Here is a 17,484-nt window from a genome sequence, read left to right as displayed (position 1 = left end):
GTCTCCCCGGCATTCTGAACGCCACACCCACCACGGCTGGGCCCCTGAGACCACCCCAAGGGGCTCGCCCTCTCCTACGCATCCACACCGCAGTGTGCGTAGGTCCTGCCTCTTGTGGTCATGAGGCTGGAGCTACTGTGTCCTCAGTGCTCACACGGGGAAGCCGAGGCCCGGGGTGGTGAGAACACGCCCCACCGGTCACCAGAGGTCACCCACCATGGGCCTGAGGACCGGGCCCAGGCATCCGGCTGCAGAGCCTGAGACCTTCCCCGCCCACCGCCTCACCTCCGTGGAAGAGCAGATATTTGCAGACTATTTTTCCCCAAGAGCAGAGCTTTAAATGTGTTTAAATGAGGGAGAAGATCCTCCGAGCAATTACTGAATCTGCTACGGCCCATTTGGCAGGTTTAAGTTCCCCGTGTGGTCACCCATAGACACGCCTCCGCAGAGGGCAAAGGTGGGTGTATGGGGCCTGAGTGTCTGCTGATTCCCCGTCCAGGGCAGGCACAGCGCTGGCTCCCTGATGGGCTCTGTGATCCAGGGTACCAGGGCTGGCCAGCTGGCGTCCAGGAGAGCCCTCCAGCGACTGGCCTGCTGCAAGCCGAGGATGCCTGCTTTTCCTGGAGCCCCACCAGCCTCTGGAAGGCATCAGGTAACCCCCCAATTTGTGCGTGACAGAAGACTCTACTTGGCGTAATTAATCAGCACTTAATGAGGCCCTGCTCACTGGCTGTGTGGAGAGAGGCAGGGGGGAAACGCGGCACCATTCATTGCTCAAATGCTGATTATCACTCCCATTGATGTGACAATGACTAGGAGCAGGAATTACACACCCTGGGCCAGGCCCCAAGGGCACAGAACAGATCCAGGCCGGCTCCTGTTCTTGAGGACTTTGGGGCCTGGTGGGGCAGGTGAACACACAGGTCACTGTAATGTCCAGATGGAGACTGGACCGAGCTTAGAACGAAGTCCTGGGTGGGAAGGAAAGCAGAGGAGGCTTCCAGGAGGAGGTGGCTTTTTTGAGTTGAGAAGTAGAGAATGACGAAGATCAGCAGACTGACCCCAGTCCCACGGCAGCTGCTTTGACAGACTCTAAATTCCCTCACTTTCCCATGTGCCTTACAAAACCCCTTTGTGTCTCCTGACAACAGTTTTCTGGTTATTTGGGGGGGGGGGGGCGTTGGAGAGCGGCTTGGTTCGTAAAATTAATTTTGTGAGTGTGGGTAAAAAGATACCTAATTTCGCCTTCCCAAGTTACTTAAGAAAGTATCTATTAGGATGCTACAGGAGGGAAGAGAATCGTGGCTTTATGAGACAGTCTAAATTTGGGGGTGTGATGAGCCCCTCCCTGCCCAGAGGCCTGGCAGTGACAAGAGGGGACACGCGGAAGGTGGGAGCTGGAACACACAGCGCCTGAAGGTGTCCAGGTTCCTCAGTGATGAAGCCTGCTCTGAACTTGAGGACAGTGAAAGTCACTGCCTGAGGGTTATCCGGCAGACACTGCCTCCTTCACTCAGAAGTTTTACTAAAAGGGGCAGCCGGAGCATCTGGGTGCTCATGGGCTTAGTTGCTCAGTTGTGTCCGACTCTTTGCGACCCCACGGACTGTAGCCCGCCAGGCTCCTCTGTCCATGGGGATTCTCCAGGCAAGAATACTGCAGTGGGTTGCCATGGCTGCTCACAATGACCAGGTAAACCCAGCCTTTCTCATTGTGAGTTTTATTCCTTCTGGTGACGGAGACCTGGAGCTGAGCACTTATACAAGTACTGAACGAGAACTTCCATGGAGTCTCACGATGACCCATTACAAACACGAGAACACAGAGTCCCCGAGAAGTGCCGGACCTGGAGGCAGGGTCACCCAGCCAGTCAAGGTCAGAGCTGGGACGTGATGTCAGATCCGCCTAACCCAAACGTGTCCATGCTAAATCACTTCAGTCGTGTCCGACTCTTCACAGCCTCATGGACTGTAGTCCACCAGGCTGCTCTGTCCATGGGATTCTCCAGGCAAGAATATTGGAGTGGGTTGCCATGTCCGCCTTCAGGAGATCTTCCCTACCCAGGGATCAAACTTGCGTCTCATGTCTCCTGCACAGGCAGGCGGGTTCTTTACCACTAGAGCCACCAAAGTCCAGGCACTTACCCCTCATGTTACCCTGTCCACATCACTTACCCGTGTGGCTATCACTCACCTCCGTTAACATCACAAGGCCCAGAAAGTAGGAGGTGACCGACAGGGCCAGGATGAGCAGCTCCCGCCGATAGCCCCTCCGGAAGACCTTGGGGTACATGTCTACCACAGCAGTCACCAGGCTCTCCACGCACACGAACTGGACGGGGCAGACATGATGGTGCGAAGCTCCAGAGAAAGGCCATCAGAGGCCCTGGCTCCAGGCAGGCACAGCAGCCCTAAAGCCTGGGCTTCCCTCCCTGCCGGGCCTCGCCGTCATTCCCACACTTCCTCACCCTGACGGAGGACCCAGGAATAACAACAGCATCCCCCGCGCTTACAGAATGGCAGCAGGCCCATTCAACACAAGAGGACCCTGAGGCTCAGAATGCCAGCAGGCCCATTCAACACAAGAGGACCCTGAGGCTCAGAATGCCAGCAGGCCCATTCAACACAAGAGGACCCCGAGGCTCAGAGAGGGGAGGTGACCAGCCCAAAGTCTCTCTGCAAGGAAGCAGCAGAGTCAGGCCTTGAGATGAGGTCTCCTGACTCTAAAGTTAGAATTCCTTCCCCCTTATGCTGCCAGTCACATGCCCATGTGCTGGGCCTTGTTCTAGGGTGGACGAAATAAATGAGATCCCGTCTTGGCCTGGGAAGCGAGATGGCAGTCTGGGTAACTGTCTTGAGAGCTGAGGGCTCTGGTCAGTCTGTGGGGGCCTGACTTACTTCATCCTCCAGGCCTGTGACAGAGCCCCTGCCCTTTGCTTCCGGTGGGCGGGTGGCCTTCTGCTGGGGGGAGGGCAATCAGGGGAGCTAATGCCCAGCTCTTGTGTTTGGGCTGGGCGTTTAGATGGCAGAGCTTGAGCCACTATGCATCTGTGTGATCAGGGCCAGGTATGAGATCAGCCACATTCCTACTCAACCCTCAACACCCAGACCCAACAGCCCAGCATATCCCGCACCCCCTCCCCGAGTTCTCCCAGCACTGCGGGCAGATCTCCTGCATAAGCCTTTTCCTGACTGCTTCTTATTGCCCTCAACTTGGGCAGAACAGACCCCAGCCCCTATTCCAGGCCCAGTCCATACCCCTCATCTGTGGGGTCCACGCTTGCTCAGATCTGTCTCCTTACAAAAAGGTGAGACCCTGGAAGGCAGGGGCCATGTCACTGACATCTACTTCAAGTGGCACCAAGCAGATGCTCAGAAAATGTTTGATAAATGAATAATAACAACAGCGGTGAACACACGGTGCTTGCTGTGTGCCAGGCTAAGTTCTATGTAGTTAACAGATGTTAATTTATTTAATCTCTATGTATTAAGTTCTACCATTGTCCCTTTTTTGTAAAGAAGACACAGAAGCATAGTGGTGTAAGTAACTTGCCCTGAGGTCACTAAGGTCTAACATTTTAGAGCCTGAATTTGAACGGGGCGATCTTGTTCCAGAGGCTGGGCTGTCCTTACCGTGGGGCACTGGGAGGTCATTATTTGGGGGCACCCCCGTCCCTGGGGCCACTGCTTGGCTCCATGTCCTTTCTGGTCCATGTCTATCTCCCCAGGGAAGGTATTTCCATCCTCATTGTGGAAAGGGACTGCAGCACAGCCCAGAGTCACACGGCTGGCAAGACTTGGGACTTAAACTCAGTCTAGACGCCAACGCCCAGGCTCCTGGCCTCCAGGCTGTCCTGTCTCTGGGGGAAGACTAGCTGTGCTCGTCCTTTCTCTAGGGTCCCCAGGTAAAGGAAGGGGACTCAGGGGACGCTGTTGATCCAGCATTTAAACTGAAGAGGCATCAGAGCAGATGGTCTACGCAGTGCAGAGACCTGGGTGCATATCCCTTCAAGTCACTTGGCCTTTCTGAGCCTCAGTTTCTTCCTCTGTAAAACGGGGATAACAGAAGCCCCCCCCCCCTCCAGCCCATATGGTTATCATGATTGAAAACTGAGGACACAGCCCAGGCACACTTGGGGATGGTCTGAGCAGCCACCCCCCCCACCCTCACCCCCCGGGGCCCTAGGCGCCCTTTGCAAACAGAGTATCTCAGCCCTAGTGCTGGTTTGGCTCAGCCCAGCGGCTCGCAGAGCCCAGGCCCGGCCCCACACCCCTCTGCGGAGACAGGCCTGTCACTGTCACACAAGCTGCTGATCCCTCCTGAGGTCTCTGCCGTGACAATGGAGGGACGGTTATCAGCAAAAACACCCGGTTGATTCTGCAGCTCGGCTTAGCAGCTTCTGAGAAACCATCCAGGGGAAGAAATAGGACTTGGCTGGATTGACAGACACACCAGCCACGGGGCCTGGATGCTGCGTGACTCGCTCAAGGTCACAGGTAGGGTGGCGGGGAGCACCTCACCAAGACACCCCTGTCTGAGGGCCTCAGAGCGCCTGGCTTTGGCTGGAAGACCTTCTCTGGGGCTCTTCGGAAGGCCAGCCACAATACAGCAGCAGGGCCAAGGGCTGATTTCTGGAGATGAAGAGAGACTGGAGGCCACAGGGTTCCAGCAGGAAAACCAGAGAGGGGATTGAAAGAGGGTGGGCGGAGGCGAAAAGACGTAAGTGCACACATTTGCGTTAACAGAAAGGAAAATGTGAACACATAAATTGTTAGTTCTAACTCCGCATCCTTCACGGAGGAAGGCGGGCTGCCAAGTGGGGGTGGGTCTGGGAGAGGCAGGAGGACAGAGGCGGGTGGGGGCGGGGTGCAGACGTGGGGGGAGCGAGAGCTGGTGGTGATACCCACGACCCACCCAGGTGGCCACCTGGGGCATGTCATGGGGGCCTCGATGTGGAGATCAAGGAAGGAAGCAGATGCTTTTCTGTGTTCCCAGGTCTTTTATGATCTGGTTGGTCCCAGCTGGCCAGAACCAGGATGTGGTGTGCAGGCCCCAGATCTGTTCCTGGGGGCAGCACCTGCCCCCCGCTGCCACTGCCGCCTGGGGTCCCCGCTTACCTGGCTGTCCAGGCCCAGGAAGATGAGCATCATGAAGAACAAGGCGGCCCAGAGAGGGGAGAGGGGCATCATGGTGACGGCCTTGGGGTAGGCGATAAAGGCCAGGCCAGGGCCTGGAGAGGAAGCAGAGAGAAGGGGCTGAGTGGAGTTCAGTGCCTCGCTCAGTTGCTGTGTTCATCTAAAATGGACTAAGTGTTTCTTTTGTGCCAGGGACTGTGCTGAATTCTTCCTTGAATCATGTACATCTCACAGCCACCCCATGCTCCTGGTTCTACGAGGATACCCATTGTACAGATGACCAAGATGAGGCGGAGAGAAGGAAGCAAGGGAAGGGTCAAGACTCAAGCCCAGGTTAGTCTGACACCCAGACCCTCCTCTGCATAGACATGTCTCTATTCTTACTGGGGTAGATGAGGAGAGGTGGTGGTGGCAGGCATTCTTATTAAACTTATTAAACTGTTCTCAGGCCCACCGAGAGATCCTAATTCAGCCAGTCTAGGGTGACAGAAGAACCAATGACTCCTATGTAAGTAATTAGGAGTCAGGGCTTGGACAAATGATGGTCCACCCAGACCACCTTCTCCTCTGAGCTGCTCATCTCCCAGGTCCACACTCACTTCTCTTGACTGCTCCCAACAGGGGGCTTGATAGCACAGCCTCAGGATGGACCTTATTACCGTCAAGGATGGGAGGCCGATGTTCTAGCCCTGCAGCACGTGGCTGAGGGTTCAAATCCCCATTCTTTACTGCGAGCGCTACCCTTGTCTCCTCAGCTAGAAAATGGGAACAAGGGATTCCTGCCTAATAAGGCAGTTGGCAGAGTTCAGTGGGATGACGCGAAAATATGGAAAGCACTTAAAAAGGTAAATGTTCAAGAGACACTTATCCTGATTATCTTCTACCTTAAAAAGCAGCCTTATTAAAGGCTAATTTACCTACCATAAGTGTTCATTTTAAGTGTATAACTCAATGAGCTTTGAAAAGTGGAGGCGCCCAGAAAACCACCACTGCAGTGAAGACAGAGAACATTTCCTCCACCCCCTGCTGCCCCTCTGTCTCCCCACCCTCATTCCCTGTCTTTGTACTGGGCAACTACTGATCTTCTTTTTTCACCTTAGATTAGCTTTGTTCATCCTATCTAGGTGGGGAATTGCCAGGTCATATGGGAATCGTATGTTTAATTTTCTAAGAAATGCCAAATGGATTTCCAAAGTGACTCTGTCATTTTACATTCCTACCAGCAACACTTGAGAGTTTCAGGGGCTCCACATCCTTGTCAACACTTGATGTTGTCAGTCTTTTTAAATTTAGTCATTATAGTGGGTATGAAGTGTTATATCATTATGTTTTTAATTTGTATTTCCCTGATGACTAACAATGTGAAGTATCTTCACATATCTTTATTGTCCATTCATAAATCTTTTTATTGTTTATTTTAAAATTTTATTTATTTATTTATTTTCTGCCCATGTTGTGACTTGCAGGATCTCAGTTCCCCAACCAAGGACTGAACCCAGGTCCTCAGCAGTGAAAGCAAGGAATCCTGATCACTGGACCATCAAGGAATTCCCTACATATCAACATCTTCTTTTGTGAGGCGCCTCCTGTGTTCTTGCCCATTTTCAGTTGGGTTAGCTCCTTTATTTTGAGTTGTGAGAATTCTTAATATATTTGGGATACAAACCCTTTATGAAACAAAAGAATTATGATTATCTTCTCCAAGTCTGTCGCTTACCTTTTCATTTTTAAATTACATTTTGTGAAAAGCAGAATATAAAAATTTCCCAATTGTTTGTTGTTGGTATAAAAAAATACCAAAGATTTTTAATTGTCTTTCTATCCTGTGACCTTACTAAATTTACTTAGTAATTTTTTTTTTTTGTAGATTTCTTAGGATTTTCTATGTGGTCAATCATGTTGTTTATGAATGAAGAGTTTTTATTCTTCCTTTATAATCTTAATATTTTCACTTTTTCTTGCCTTATTATACTCTCTAGGAATTTCAGTATGATATGGAACATGTTTTGAGCTTTGCAATGTTCAGTCAACATACTGCTTCCTGAAATTCACTTTTGTTAGCTCTTTTCTTTCCCATTCTTTTCAGAATGATTGCATTATGCATTTGTAATACAGTTAAGTTCATTCATTACTATTTGTATTACATTTGGTTCCACCCACAAAAAAGTAACTATTTGTCTTGGGTGCTCTGTGAAGCCCTACTGTGGTTCTCAGTCAGAGCTACTAAAGATAAATACTCAGAGAAGTATTCTTCCTTCTCCTTACTTCTTAATTCCTCACCTTTTTCTCTCTTTTCCACTCACCATTGTAGGCAACCATTCTCTTTAATTTTAAAATGTTTATGCACACACCTATTTAAAAAAATATCCTTTAATTTCCATTTACTTGATTATTTTTTATAGTGAATGAGTGTTGAATTTTTCAAAGACTTTTTCCGCATCTATGGAGATACTTTTATGATTTACTTTGGACTATTAATATGGTGTGTGATATTAATTGCTTTCTTAGCATTAAATCAATCTTCCATTATTCCTGGAACAAATCTTACTTGGACATGGTATATTACCTTCTTAATATGATTTTGGATTCTAATATTTTAGATTTGAGTTTGCTGATATTTTATTTGGTATTTTGGCATCAATATGCATGAGTGATATTAATCTGTAGTTTTCTTTCTTGGCATTGTCTATTTGGTTTAGGTTTCAATACTGTGTGTTTCAGATAATGAATTAGCAAAGTTTCCTCCCTTTTCAATAATCTGGAATAATTCATAGGGCACTGGGCCTATCTTATCTGGTCTCAAAAGTTTGGTAGAATTCCTCTGAGAAGCCATCAGGGCCTGATGTTTTCTTATGAGGTTGTTCTTCAGTAACCTGTCTGTTTCTTCTATAGAAATTGGCCTGCTTAAGCTTTCTAAGTCAAATGGGGTCAGTTTTAGCAATCTCCATTTCCCTAGGAAAATATTCATTTCATCTAGGTTTTCACATTTATATGCAAAGAGGATTGCAAAGTAATCTCTTATGATTTTAAAAAATGTCTTCTGCTCCAATGGTTATTTCCCCTTTGTAATTTCTTATTTTGCTATTTGTATGTTCTTTACCCCCTCCAACCTCGTTTTTCCCCCCCTCCTCCTTGATCATCTGATGATTTGCCTATTTTTATTTTGAAAAACCTGGAATTTTTATTATTTTAAAAAAAACAACCCAGTTTTCTACTTCACTACTTTCTGCTTTTTATTATTTCCTTCCTTGAGTTGTCTTTTAGTTCATTTTGTTGCTGTTCTTATTTTTCTGAACAAGGAAAGTAATTGTTTTCATGCCTGCACTTTTATTGATAAATGTGTTTAGTAAAGTTCTTATTGTTAGTTTATTTCTGTGTCCCCTTGCGTTGTCTGCAGTTTTTTTCCTTCATAAAGATTATTGCCGTGTTATTTGGTGCATACATTTGTGTGTGTGTTGTATCTTCACTGTGAATTGTGGTTTTTAACATTAAAAGGTATTATCCTTTGTCATCCTTAATGCATGTGGAAGGCTACTCTGTCCTCATTATAGCCTCTGTGAGCCACTTTGTCTTGGGTGTGTCTCTTGCGTACAGAATAGATAAGTGTATCTCGGAGATGTTGGAGGTTTAGCTCCAGACTACCAGGACAAACAGTATCACAGCACACTGAGTCACATGAATTTTTCGGTTTCCCGGCAAATATAAAAGTCATGTTTACACTATAGTCTACTAAATGAACAATACCAGTAGGTCTAAGAAAAGGTATATACATTAATTAAAAAACAGTTTATTGCTGAAGAATGCTAACCATCATCTGAGTCTTCAGTGAGTCGTAGTCTTTTTGTTGGGGGAAGGTCTTGCTGCGATGTTGATGGCTGCTGACTGATCAGGGTGGTGGTGGCTGAAGTTTGGGGCGGCTGTGGCAATTTCTTAAAATAAGACAAGAATGAAGTTTGCGGCCATCGATTGACTCTTCTTTTCACAAGTGATTTCTCTGTAGCATGCAGGGCTGTTGGATAGCACTTTTACCCAAAGTAGAACTTCTTTCAAAGTTGGAGTCAATCCTCTTAAATTCCGCTGCTGCTTTAGCAACTATGTTTACTGTTGATCAGTTGCTCAGTCATGTCTGACTCTGTGACCCCATGGGCTGTGGCATGCCAGGCCTCCTTGTCCCTCACCATTTCCCAAAGTTTGCTGACGTTCATGTCCATTGCATCATGATGCCATCCAGCCATCTCATCCTCTGACACCCTCTTCTTCTGCTCCCAATCTTTCCTAGCATCGGGGTCTTTTCCAATGAGTCAGCTCTTCGCATCAGGTGGCCAAAGTATTGGAGCTTCAGTGTCAGTCCTTCCAATGAATATTCAGGGTTGATTTCCCTTAGGACTGATTGGTTTGATCTCCATGCTGCCCAAGGGACTCTCAAGAGTCTTCTCCAGCACTTTTGCTGTCATTTCGACAAAGTTCACAACATCGTTACCAGGAGTATATTCGATCTCAAGAAACCGCTTTCTTTACTCACTCAAAAAAGCAACTCCTCATCCACTAGTTTTAATAATAATTTAAAAGTTTGAAATACTGTGAGAATTACCAAAATGTGACACAGAGACATGAAGTGAGCAAGTGCTGTTGGAAAAATTGTGCTGGTAGATGTGGCTTAATGCAGAGTTGCCACAAACCATGAGTTTGTAAAAAATTAAAAAATAAAACAAGTGAAGTACAATACAACACAGTATGCCTATGTGTAGGTCTCACCTTGTGAGTCAAATTGAAAATCTTTCTCTTTCAATAGACGAGTTAAGGTCATTCACCTTTACTGACAAGACTGATACATTTGGTCTTGACTGACAATATATAATTACATATACTTTATATGTATATGAGTTGTGTATTCTGGTTTTTTTTTTTTTTTTAATTATTATTTAGGAAGGGTTATGTAGCTATTCTGGTAGCTCAGTGGTTTAAAAAAACACCAATGCAGGAGATACAGGTTTGGTCCTTATTTTTGGTCTGGGAAGATCCTCTGGAGAAGGAAATGACAACTCACTCTAGGATTCTTGCCTGGAGAAGTCCATGGACAGAGGAGCCTGGCATGCTACAGTCCGTGGGGTAGCAAAGAGTCGGGCTCATTTAGCAACTGAACAACAACAATGTTTTTATTCTGGTGGTTAACTTCATACCTGTATCCTTTTTAATGCTCTTAGGCCCTTGGTCTCTTATTTAAACCTTTAATATCTGTCTTTTCAGGTCCCCCACACCCACCAGTATTTACCACCACTTATTACTCATACATCAGGGAGTTTTTTCTATCTTCTCTTGCCTCCTCTTTCTATTTTTTGGTTGAATGATCTCTACTTTGTAACAGTATGCAGTGTATTTCTACACTAGTTCTCTATCATCTTCCCTACCTTTGTTTTGATCTTATACATATACATACATATTAATACATATTTTATATATTTTAAGAGCTTAATATTAAGTCTTTTCCTGGAGTTTTACCAGTCATTATTGGGTTGAATGACATTCATGCTCTAATAGAAGAATGTCAGAACATCAGAAGAAGTCTCTAAGTTCTTGCATATTAAAAATGGCTTTTCTATATAGCTTTAACATACTATATATATAACATATATAGCCATAACATACATGAAGACATGGATGGATATTAAATCCTGGTTCTTACTTCTTAACGTGAATTTTAAAAAATGCTATCCCATAGTTGCCTTGCTTTGTATGCTGGTTTCAAAAAATATGGTGCTAGTTTAATGCTTTTGCTATTATAAGTTATTTGATCTTTTCTTGCCTGGAAGCCTGGAGGATTTTATCTATTTCTTTGAAACTTGGCCCACTGCATTGGGAGTGTGGGGTCCGAGCCACTGAACCACCAGGAAAGTCCCTGCTTCTCTTTTGTTTTGCAGGTCTTTACATTTTATCTCTTTTTCTTGGGCTCCCTTCACCATGCACGTGTTCACCATCTCCCTACAAAACGATGCTTTTCTTTCTTTTTGCCCCCCACCTCTTTTTTTCTCTGCAAGGTTTGTGCTTCAGATGGCTCCTTTAAAACGTGCCTATGCCTTTAAATGGCCCTTACCCCTTGAAATCACACTGACTTTGAACCCCTGCAGTCCCTGCTAAAGGATCTGTCACAGTCCTTTCCAGGACTTTCAGACTGAGAGTACATTCAATCTTTCTGGTGACTGCTCCAAATCACTCCCAGATCCTTTCGCTAGCCTCTGTCTTCCATCTGTCCCACAGTTTTTCTCAGCTTGCCTTTGCAGGAGATACTGTGTGCTGGGATTGGTGGTTTTTCTTTCTGTCACAGTTATCTGCAGCTTCAACATTTTCTGTCTTCAAATTATCCAGGAGGCACAGCTTTGTGTAGAATATACTTTTCCCTTCCTGTTTTATCTTGCTGGCGGAAAAAACTGGGATAAGAAGAAGCTATACAGTTGTCACTGTCCTCAGATACTCTCACTTCCTCTAATTTTTAAAAGACTTTGTGTAAGACTGATAAGATCCATCTAGTCAAAGCTATAGTTTTTCCAGTAGTCATGTATGGATGTGAGAGTTGAACCATGAAGAAAGCTGAGCACTGAAGAACTGATGCTTTTGAACTGTGGTACTTGAGAAGACTATTGAGAATCCCTTGGACCGCAAGATCAAACCAGTCAATTCTAAAGGAAATCAACCATGACTATTCATTGGAAGGACTGATGTTGAAGCTGAGGCTCCAATATTTTGGCCACCTGATGCAAAGAGCCAACTTATTGGAAAAGACTCTGATGCTGGGAAAGACTGAGGACAAGAGGAGAAGGGAGGCGACAGAGGATGAGATGGTTGGATGGCATCACTGACTCAAGGGACATGAGTCTGAGCAAACTCCAGGAGATAGTAAAGGACAGGGAAGCCTGGTGTGCTGCAGTCCATGGGGTCACAAACAGTTGGACACGACTGAGTGACTGAACAAGAAGACTGACATTATTTCTACTTAAACATTTAGTAGAATTCACCAGTGAAACAGCAGGGCCTGGAGTCTTCTTGGTAGAAAGATCTTTGACAATGACTTCAATTTCTTTTGGAAATACAAAGTCATTTAGTTTTTCTGTTTCTTCTTGAGTTAGCTTAATTAAATTATGTAGTATGTTTTAGGAAGTTGCCCATTTAATTTACATTATCAAGTACATTAGTTTGAAGTTGTTCATGGTATTTCCTTATTCTCATTTTAAATGTCTACAGGACCTGTAGCCATATCTCCTCTTTCATTCCTGATATCAGTAATTTGCATTTTCTCTCATTTTTCCTTTCATTAGTCCTGTCAAGGTGTTAGATATTTTGCTATCTTTTATAATACAAAATTTTCACTTTGAAAATTTTCTCTATTGCTTGCTTGTCTTACCTTAATTAGTTCTTTTCTTCTACTTACTCTGGGCTTCCCTGGTGCTCAGGCAAAGAATCTACCTGCAATGCAGGAGACCCAGGTATAATCCCTGGTTGGGAAGATCCCCTGGAGAAGGGAATGGGTACTGATTCCAGTATTCTTGGCTGGAGAGTTCCAGGGACAGAGGAGCTTGGTGAGCTATAGTCCATGGGGTAGCAAAGAGTTGGATACAACAAAGTGACTGACACTTCTAACATTCTCTACTTACTTTGTATTCCTTTCTTTCCCCCAGCTTCTTCTGATAAAAACTTTAAGTGTTTACTTTAAATCCTTCTAATTAGGTATTTAAAGTTACAAATTTCCCTTAAGATCCTGCTGAGCAAGGTGAGGGGGCTACATACTTGCAATATGCAATTTCTGCAAAAGGCAGGAACTCCTAAAGGGCATCGTGCGTGGTCTGACTCACACCCCTCAACAGAGCAGGCTTACCTCCTTAGCACCTGAAGTGACACAGAGGGTGAAGCAGAAGAGATGACAGCCAAGCCAGGCTGTACCACCCATGTTCTGTGCGACCTTAGAGGAACCTCTGTGGCTCTGAGCCACGGAGTAGCGTCCTCATCTCTAACGGGCAGTATAAAACCCAGGACTGCTGTCTACATGAATGGCATCCCCTGCAGTTGTGCAGGGCACCTTCTGCACAGCCTTCATAAAGTCTGCCTTGCAGAGGTGCTGTAGTTGCTTCACGAAGTAGTATATGAACAACCAGCCTGGGGCCTGATGGGTGGGACAGAGTAAATCAGTCATGGTACATCCATTCTGTGGCATCTCACTTGGCCATGAAAAGTCACGATTAAGCTCTCTATTTGTGCTCAGTCATGTCTGACTCTTTGCTACCCCATGGACTGTAGCCCGGCAGGCTCCTCTGTCTATGGGATTATCCCAGCAAGAATACTGGAGTGGCTTGCCATTTTCTCCTCCAGGGGATTTTCCCGACCCAGGCATTGAGCCCACGTCTCCTGCATTGCAGGCAGATTCTTTAGCAATGAGCCACCTGGGATGCTGAGATCTCTATTTACTGAGGAAGAAAACTCTCATGCTTTCTTGTGAATGGAAAAATAAAACTGAATACGATCCAGTTTTCATTAATATAGGTATAGCTATACATGTATGGCAAATCCTGGCAAGAGAACCTCAAAGTGCAGTCTGATTCAGACTGGAGACTTTTTCCTTTGTCAATATTTAAACATTTTCCTACAGTAAGTATGCTTACAATTTGAAAAAAGAAAAAAATTTTTTTTTAGTTGGCTCTTTTCCTTTCCACCTCCATTCTGAGCTTCAGCTTTAAAATGCATCTATCAAATGTAAATAATGATAAAAAGAGCAACAAGAGTGCTGCAGATATGCCGTGTCACTCAACACCTGAGCTGGGAGTTAGTTTGCTCATGTTACAGAGGAAGGAGAGGATTCTCAGAGCAGGCAGAGGTCCCAGGGAGAAGGTCACGCGCCCTCTCCGCAGGGCTGCTCTGTGGTTTACTGCCACGGAGGATCATGGATGCTGTGTGAAGTGCCAGGTGCCTGCCTACCGTGGGCTGCAGGATGGAGCACTCAGAGCATGGTCTGGATCAAATCCAACAGCTCTGTTCCTTCCAGTCGATGTGACCTTAGGTAAGCGACCACAACTCTCTGAGCCTCAGCTTCCCCACTGGTAAAATAGGGGTAGCAAAAGTGCCACCTTGGGGGGCTGAGTCGAGGCTCACATGAGGCAGTTCCTGCCCAGAGTGTGCAATCTATGATAGACACCTTCGGTCATATTAATATCCTCTGGTCCGGCTCTGGTCCCCTGATTTCAGCAGGGACTGTCTCTCTCTCTCTCTCTCTGACAGACATCATGCAGAAGAAGGTGGAGCCCCACGGGCCATGAAGTAGAGCCTGGCAACCAGCTTCCTGATCTAGGGTCCACACCCACCACCCCGCCCAGCTTGGTGGGTTAGAGGGGTGCTTCCTATCTGTGCATGTCAGGTAAAAGCAGCCACACCACGGACTAGAGTTCACAGCGGAGGCAACGCAGCCCCACAAGCAGCTGGGGTTGTCATAGCAAATGGGGGGCACGAGCAGCCTTGAGCAGACAGAATCCAGGGAGGCTGGACCCCCTGTGATGCTCCTGACTGTCTCACCAGACATTCCTGTAGCTGAGAAACCTATTTAGACGTATGGAGGTTAGCGTCTAACTTTGTCATGTAGACAGAGAATATTTTTCTACTTTATAATAATATACAATGAATTGTCCCAAGATTCAAAACCATGTGAATCAAGGGGAGAGTTCTCCACCATTTTGCACAATCACTTCAGCAGCAACTACCCTACCTGTGGTATGTTTGACACAAACACGTGTCATTTTACATGAAGAATGTCACACTCATGGTGAGTCTACACATAGAGTGAAGAAGGGGAAAGGGGTCCTTCCAGCCGAGGGAGAACAGTATGTGCAAAAGCCCTGGGGTGGGAGGGAGGGGCAACCACAGACGTGAAAGCAGACGGCAGTGTGGTGGGGCGGAGTGAGCCCGGTGGGGGGCGAGGTGGGTGGTGAGACCACAGGAGCTGGGCAGTGCAGGGCCTGGGGGCCACGCCGAGAGGTCAGCCCCGCGAGAAGCCAGAACAGACTGTCCGCCAGGGGAGGACACGGTCAGGTTTGCATTTCAAAAAAGAATCACTCTGCAGGAGAGTGACGCATGGAACGTAAGGGACAATGGTGGAGGCAGGGAGGCAAGTGGAGGCTCCCGTGGTTCTCGAGGTGACAGGGACGGTACTCTGGGCTAGCGGTTTCCCCGCAGAAGCCTGGTCTGTGGATGGACTGGGGGCCCCCTCCTGAGACCCGAGCCCAGGAGAAGCGAGCTGAGGAGGAAGGCCATGGTTCCACTTCGGCAAACTCACCTGACTCTGCCACCTCGGCGATGGGCACCCCCTGCTCGTATGCCATGAAGCCCAGGACTGAGAAGATGGCAAACCCGGCCACGAAGCTGGTGCCGCTGTTCAAGCAACAGAGCATGATGCAGTCCCTGGCGGGGGAAGCGGGAGAGGGGCTCGGGTCAGAACCCGGCGGGGGGAGCCGGTGAGCGCTGGAACGTTCTGTCTGAGCGCCAAGGAGGCCCTCGGGGTTCAGAGAGGGGAGGGGGCTGGCCCACAGTCACACAGCTTCTGCTGCACTTTTCTAGCAGGTGAGGGCAGTCGCAGACTGGAAGCACAGAGAGGGGGTGGGAAGGAAGGGAGGCTGGCAGGTGGGAAAACGCACACCAGGGAGGAAAGACTTGGAGACAAACCAATGCTTCTCCAAACTCCTGGCAGGAGAGAAAACCAAGAGAAGTGAGAGAGGATTGATTTTCTGGAAGCTCAAAGCATGAAAATATCAACCTCTGAAAGAAAGGGCTGTTTCCCATCCAGCACAGAGGCCTCAGGAGAGACACCCCTCCCGGCCCAGCGTCTCCCAGACCTCACACAGGCCTCCACTCTGATGCTGCAAGGAGCAGACGCTCCCAGGACAGACCCTTCAGGGAGTGGGGGGGAGGCCCTCACCAGGGCAGTGACTGCCCCCTGCTCTTGGCCAGGGGTCACAGCAAAGAAGCACCAGCATAAAGCCGTGACGCAGGAGATTCCAGACTACAGACGATGGGGCTCCACCAAGAGGAAGAAGACGGAGCCATGCCTCCCAGCCCCTCCAACTTGGGGCTGTGTACCCTCATGCAGGTGGGTCAGGAGACCAGACTCTCGGGACCTCGGCCATCAGAGCATGCACGTGGGAGTTGGACTTACAATACCCGTGATGCTTCACTTTAAAGGGAGGCGCTGGGGTGGTCTGTCCAGTCTCCTCCCTGGAGCAGGACCAGCCCGGAGCATCCCCACCACGACCCTAGCCAGCAGGGCCACCCACCTTGCTCCATGGCGCTTTGCTTCTCGGATGGCTCCTGCCGCTCACAGTGTAAGAACTTCCTCATGCTCTGTTTGACCCAAATCCACCTTCTCTGGGAAGTGTTAGTTCTAACCTCCCCAGCAGCCTAAAGACCTGAAGATAGAGGCCCTATACCTCCTTGAGGTTTTAGCTCGCTCAGCTAAACCCCCAGTTCCCTTACCACTGATCCTGTCTGTGATCTGAAAGTCAGTCCAGCTTGTCCCTCTTCAAGAGTGTCACATCCAGGACTGAGCACTAGACTCAAGAACAGAGCAGGACTCTCACCTCCTCTTCTCCTGACACCATACTTTTTGTTATGCAATCAAAGGTTATACTGATGTTGGTGACTGTGACCCCCAGTTTCCTTGCATTGACCCTGGGAATCAAGGGCATGGTGGGAAGAGCATTAGACTGGGGTTCCAATTCTCCCGGCAATATCTTCTCTCTGGGCCTGCTCTCACTGGCTAGATGACAAGGTGGCTTGGATAAGAGGGTTTCTTGGGCCTTGTGATCAATTAAGTCATTTTCCAGCAAGTAGTCACTTCCACACATTCCTCCCTGGGGTGGAGTATATTTCCCGGCCCCATTGACTGAGGGCTTACCCACGTGACTTGCTTTGACCAATGAGATAGCAACAGATGTGACATAAACAGAGGGTTGAGATCCACTTGTGCAGTTGGTCTTGTCCTCACTCCTTCTGTGATTTGCCATGAGAAGCACTTTCCCAGGGTAGCTCCTATCTCTGCAGCCTGGACCCCAGAATGCACACAAGGAGTGGGCTTGAGCCTTGCCCGGACCCTGGAGCCAAACCTGTCCAGCCTACAGCCTGAAAGACAGAGTTCCCAACTGACCAACAGACATATGAGCAATAAAAGCAAATGCTGTGGTTGTGGTGGTTAGCTACTGCGTTCTGGGATGCTTGTTACACAGCATTCTTGCAGCAGTGACTGACTGATACAGGTCTTTTTTACAGAACTCTTTAGGCACTGTGGACAGAGACTGGGCTACCAAGCCTGGAGACTTTATCTGC

General features: G+C 47.7%; 1 protein-coding gene across 1 annotated transcript in view; it reads right to left on the bottom strand.

Annotated features, from left to right (window-relative positions):
* SLC6A11 (solute carrier family 6 member 11) overlaps nucleotides 1-17,484 on the bottom strand; it is a 126,627-nt gene that overhangs the window by 7,493 nt on the left and 101,650 nt on the right. Inside the window, exons 8-10 of the mRNA XM_065935415.1 lie at nucleotides 15,443-15,567; nucleotides 5,116-5,228; nucleotides 2,192-2,329 (exon numbers count right to left, since the gene is read on the bottom strand). Coding sequence (XP_065791487.1) covers nucleotides 2,192-2,329; nucleotides 5,116-5,228; nucleotides 15,443-15,567 — 376 coding nt within the window. The remainder of the gene's footprint in view (nucleotides 1-2,191; nucleotides 2,330-5,115; nucleotides 5,229-15,442; nucleotides 15,568-17,484) is intronic.

The sequence above is a fragment of the Muntiacus reevesi genome, chromosome 4, assembly GCF_963930625.1.
Source record: "Muntiacus reevesi chromosome 4, mMunRee1.1, whole genome shotgun sequence".
NCBI classification, from domain to species: Eukaryota; Metazoa; Chordata; class Mammalia; order Artiodactyla; family Cervidae; genus Muntiacus; species Muntiacus reevesi.
This window is presented reverse-complemented; position numbering and strand designations above follow the sequence as displayed.